This window comes from Diabrotica virgifera, chromosome 9 (genome assembly GCF_917563875.1).
Source record: "Diabrotica virgifera virgifera chromosome 9, PGI_DIABVI_V3a".
Classification (NCBI taxonomy): domain Eukaryota; kingdom Metazoa; phylum Arthropoda; class Insecta; order Coleoptera; family Chrysomelidae; genus Diabrotica; species Diabrotica virgifera.
The window spans coordinates 93,139,195-93,144,167 of NC_065451.1; the positions used below are offsets into that span (position 1 = coordinate 93,139,195).

General features: G+C 33.2%; 1 protein-coding gene across 1 annotated transcript; it reads left to right on the top strand.

Moving 5' to 3' along the window:
* Positions 1-2,194: 2,194 nt before the first annotated feature.
* LOC126891119 (uncharacterized) lies at positions 2,195-4,587 on the top strand. Its single transcript, XM_050660299.1, has 2 exons — positions 2,195-2,644; positions 3,607-4,587. Exons 1-2 carry the CDS (start codon positions 2,195-2,197, stop codon positions 4,360-4,362), a joined length of 1,206 nt encoding a protein of 401 aa, XP_050516256.1. The 3' UTR covers positions 4,363-4,587.
* Positions 4,588-4,973: the final 386 nt, after the last annotated feature.

Sequence of the window (4,973 nt, forward strand, 5' to 3'; positions counted from 1 at the left end):
ACATACTATAGTGTATACCATCTAATCCTGGAGCTGAATTATTATGTCTTTTTAGGCAGTTCTTTAATTCTTCCAGACTAAATGCTTGTGTGAGAAACATGTTGTCTTCGTTTGCTTCGTCATTGTCATGTCTATTATCCGTTGGGTTCCTGTGATTAATTTCTCCTTCTATAACCCAAGGTCTAGCAATTTTATTAAAAAATATATCTGTCCATTCATTTTCAACTATCGGATTATTGGGAGGATTATAAACGTTTTTTAATTTTCTGATTTCATTCCATATTTTGCTAATAGGTGTATTTTTATTTAAACTACTACAAAAGTTTTTCCAAGAAGCTCTTTTGCTGCCTAAAATAATTCTTTTTTTATAAGCTTCTGCTTGTTGATATTTTAAGTAATTATCGTAATTAGATAGACTTTTAAACTGCAAAAAAGCTTCTTTTTGTTGTCTTATAGCATCCCTACAATCATCATTCCACCATGGTTTATTAAATTTTGCATTGAGCCGTCTTTTCCTCTCTGGAATAGAGCTTTTACTAGCTAAATTTATTGAGTCACAAAATGTGGAATATTCTTGCTCTGAACCATCTGATATATTATTATTCTTTTCATTGTTTAAGAGATAGGTAAAGAAAGCCCAGTCTGCCTTTTTAATATCCCATGTGATTCTAGATCTAGATATATCATTAGTGTCAATGACATTTTCATTACTATTAGTAACGTTACTATCAGTATTATGGTTAAATTCTATTACTATTGGGTAGTGATCAGAACCCAGACTCAAAGTTTCTGTGTGCCAATTAAATTTGTAATAAATATCCCCAGAGCAAATTGTTAAGTCTATAGCAGATCTATTTAAATTCATAGGTCTACGAATTAATGTTTCTAATCCATCATTTAGGAAATTAAGTCCACATTGCTCCATAGCCTCAAAAAGATAAATACCATCTTGATCGGTGACATCACACCCCCACATTTTATTATGGCAGTTGAAATCTCCCCCTATTAAAAAAGGTTTGTGTAAACTATTGAAAAATTTAACCCATTCGTTTTTTTGGCACACATAATTTGGGTTTTGCATAAATGGAATATAAGTGTAAGTTTTTATTATTTATCTTAATCTGTACTGCAATGCACATGACATTATTTATTTTATAAAAATTTAAATTGTTCTGAAAACTGATATTTTTTCTTAATAATATCGCTACTCCTGCATAACCATCTGATCTATCTTCACGGAAGATGTTATATTGGGAAAAGCTTATCTTTGAATTCGGTTTTAACCAAGTTTCATTTAAAAGAATAGCTAAGAATTTATTTTCGAAAATGTACTTTTCAAAATGGCCTTTATTGTTCACTATTGATCGTGAATTCCATTGTAAAATCTTATTATTTACTAGGGCCATTTAAAACTTTTTCTATATTACTTTTAATGTCGTCTAAAATTTGTTTGTTTGCTATTGGAATTAAGTTTTTGTCTAAGAAATTTTTAAATATTGTTACTATATTATCAGTAATTTGTTTACTAGTTAGTGAGTTTTCTTGGACTATTTTTGTTTGATTTTGATATAATGGGTTGTTTATAACTGGTAGCGACGGGTAAGCAGAAGCGCTTGCAGTGTCCAGTATATTTTCGTGTTCTTTTGAATAAGGATAAACTGACTTATTTTGAGCTCCTTCGCTCCATTTTCTTTTGGTTGTTACTGTGTACCTATTTCCTGTGTTTGTTGAATTTAGGACTGTCCTGTAGCTACTGCTGTATTTTAATTTTGCTTCTTCAAAAGGTAAATTTTCATTTGCCATTATATATTTAATACCCTTTTGTTTTTCAAACTCAGCGCATTTGTTTCGATCTAATGCTGAATGGTTTCCAAAACATAATATACAAGTGGGATTTGTTAAATCGCATACATCTGAATCATGTTCCTGTCCGCACTTGCGGCATCTTTTCTTACCACGACATTGTGACGTAACGTGCCCGTATCTAATGCAATTAAGGCATTGTATAACCCTTGGAACATAAAGGCGCGTATCCACTGAAAAGTTGGCAACTTTTGTGTTTGCAACTCTTCCGAAGTCACCAACTTTTGTTTTTTATCGTTGTCCACATCTAAACATAAAGTTGTCAACAATAATTTAGGAAACATGTTAGTTGGCAACTGGCAGTCTCCATCAAGACTATTGTGTTGACAAAATGGGGTCGATTGATGACGATATTATCTTAGCAGCTGCATCATTTATTATTTTGAGTAAAAAAAAGAAACGAAAACATAAATATTGGGTACGACCAAGCCTCATAGGAAGAAACACACATGGAGGAATTGAGTTAATAAATGCTTTGAGAAAAGATGATTTGTTAGCAGGACGTATTGAAGACGGACAAATAAGAAACTTTCTCCGTATGACTGATTCCGATTTTGAGTGGTTGCTCAATTTTGTTGGACCAAAAATTACAAAAAATTACACTAATTTTAGAAAAGCCATCACACCTACCGAACGCCTACTAATTACTTTAAGATTTTTGGCTACCGGAGATTCCTACACTTCATTAATGCATTTATTTAGGATTTCAAAGCAAGCGATTTCAAAAATTGTACCAGAAGTATGTATAGCAATATGTGAAGTTCTTGGCGATCAAATAAAAGTAAGTGTATTCTATTATTATAAATATTTTTGACGGTTTCTTTAGCAGAGCAAGTTTGGTAAAATATTCAATTTTTGTTCCCTGGGGTCAGGTTCGATTCGTTTCCAAAAATAACTGAAAACGCATTTAGAAAGTTTTTATTTAAGAAACTATTTTAATGCAAATCATTTGAAACATCATGGGGTACACATTATTAGTCTAATATATTAGCAGTATTTATAGCTTCCAGCAGAATACTAGATGCAGCCAAACTTGTTTCCTGTTCTGTTTGTGAATCTGTGAGTGGTATATCCTGTGTTTGTTGTGGGATGTATTGTGATGAAGATGGTAATGCATATTGTGGCGAGCGTAGTTCAGGTACTGTTTGAGATTCTGTCACTTGTGGTATGTATTGTGGTGAAGGGGATGATACATATTGTGGTGATAGTAGTTGATTGTAGTGTGATGTGAGTGATGATGTGTCATCTGGTGATGAAAGAGGTGGATGTATGGGAAAACTGGAACTTGATGAATGTGTTGAAATTGGAGTCATTTGTCCAGAATGTCCAGTAGCAGGATAGTCATATTTTCCGATACTTGCTTGAAACAAAATATTTGATATTTCATGCTCCACCACATTTTGAGCATAACTTGATTTTAAAGCTTCCATTTTCATTGCAACATGCTCCACAAAGGCACTGTATTTATGGCGATTTTTCTTAGCTTGAAGTTTTTTCAATACGTTGTAAGCTTCCTCTTGCCTTTGGTCACCAGTTGAAACCTTCCTTTTTGAACATTTAGTTTTTTTCCCAATACAAGGCGCTGTCGACGGACCTGGTTGTGAATTCGGTGGTTCTGAATCCGATGATGGTGGGACTATTGTATTACTTGTATTTCCCTCATTTGGTAACAGATTTTGATTTTGGGAGATTTCTGCCTCAACTTCTTCCGACCCAGAATCCTAAAAATATATTTTTTTATAGATGCCTGGAACTGCTGAAGAGTGGAAAGTAGTGGCAACACAGTTTAATAATCTATGGAATTTTCCACAATGTACAGGAGTTATGGACGGAAAACATATTATGATTCAATCACCAGAACACAGTGGAAGCGATTACTTTAATTACAAATCGTTTTTTAGCATTGTGCTTTTTATTGTTGCTAATGCAAATTACGAAGTGTTGTATATGAATGTTGGCTGCCAGGGACGCATATCGGATGGTGGTGTTTACGAAAATACCCAGTTCAAAAGAACGTTTTCCGAATGTAAACTTAATCTACCTAATAATGAAAAGCTTCCTGGTAGAGCCATGGCTGTTCCTTATGTTTTTCTGGGTGACGATGCTTTTCCATTGTCACCAAATTTGATGAAACCTTATCCAGGTACCCAAGAAAAAGGATCACAGGGAAGAATATTTAATTATAGACTATCAAGAGCGCGAAGGGTATCAGAGAATGTGTTCGGAATATTATCTGCACGATTTCGAGTTTTCAGAAAAATAATGTTACTTGAACCAACGAAAGCGGAGACAATTGTGACTGCTTGTATTTGTTTACATAATTATTTAAGAAAAAAAAATCAAGGACCACCTACACTCCACCTGGAACTTTCGATTCTGAAGACAAAGACAGTGGTAATATTATTTCTGGAGCTTGGAGGAACGAGATGCAAAACAATATGCCATTCCATAGTTTCGATAAGAGAGCTCGGAAATCAAGTAGTGCTGCGAAAGATGTGAGACAAGAATTTGCAGAGTTTTTTATGACCGAACAAGGGAACATTCCTTGGCAAAATGACTATTAACAAATTATATAAAGTAACGAAACAAACAGCAAGAAAATTAATTAATGCATTAATAATATTAATTTTATGAAGTTATTTTATTTTTTTTAAGTTAGAAGTTAACTAACTTTCTACTAACTGCTAAATTACTAGAATATGATACGTTATGATCCTCTTTCAATCGTAGTTATTCACAGCTTATAAATCGTAAAATAAATACAATATTGTTGCATACTTACATGTTTTTCATTTAATCCCTTTTCAAGGCATAACTTAGGTTCATTTTTGTCTGATAAAAATAGAAGTCGTTGGTACGCAAACCACTTTGTGGTATCAGAAGTAGCTGAACCCGATTTATTTTCTTCTTTTAATTTCTTCTTCTCTCTGAAAAACTGTGCCGTCAAATTTTTTATTTTCCTTTGTATTTCAAGTTCGTGTAGCCCCATCACATCACTGATGGTTTTCCAGGCATCCTTTTTCTTATTTTTATTTTTATAATTTACGTCTTTTGGATTCCATAGTACACTTTGGGTGTGATATAAATCAATTAAGGTATCAATAAGTTCA

Coding starts and splice junctions, on each gene's coding strand:
- LOC126891119 (XM_050660299.1), top strand. CDS start 2,195: ATGGGGTCGATTGATGACGATATTATCTTAGCAGCTGCATCATTTATT. Junction 2,645..3,606: donor TTCTTGGCGATCAAATAAAA/GTAAGTGTATTC, acceptor ATTTTTTTATAG/ATGCCTGGAACTGCTGAAGA.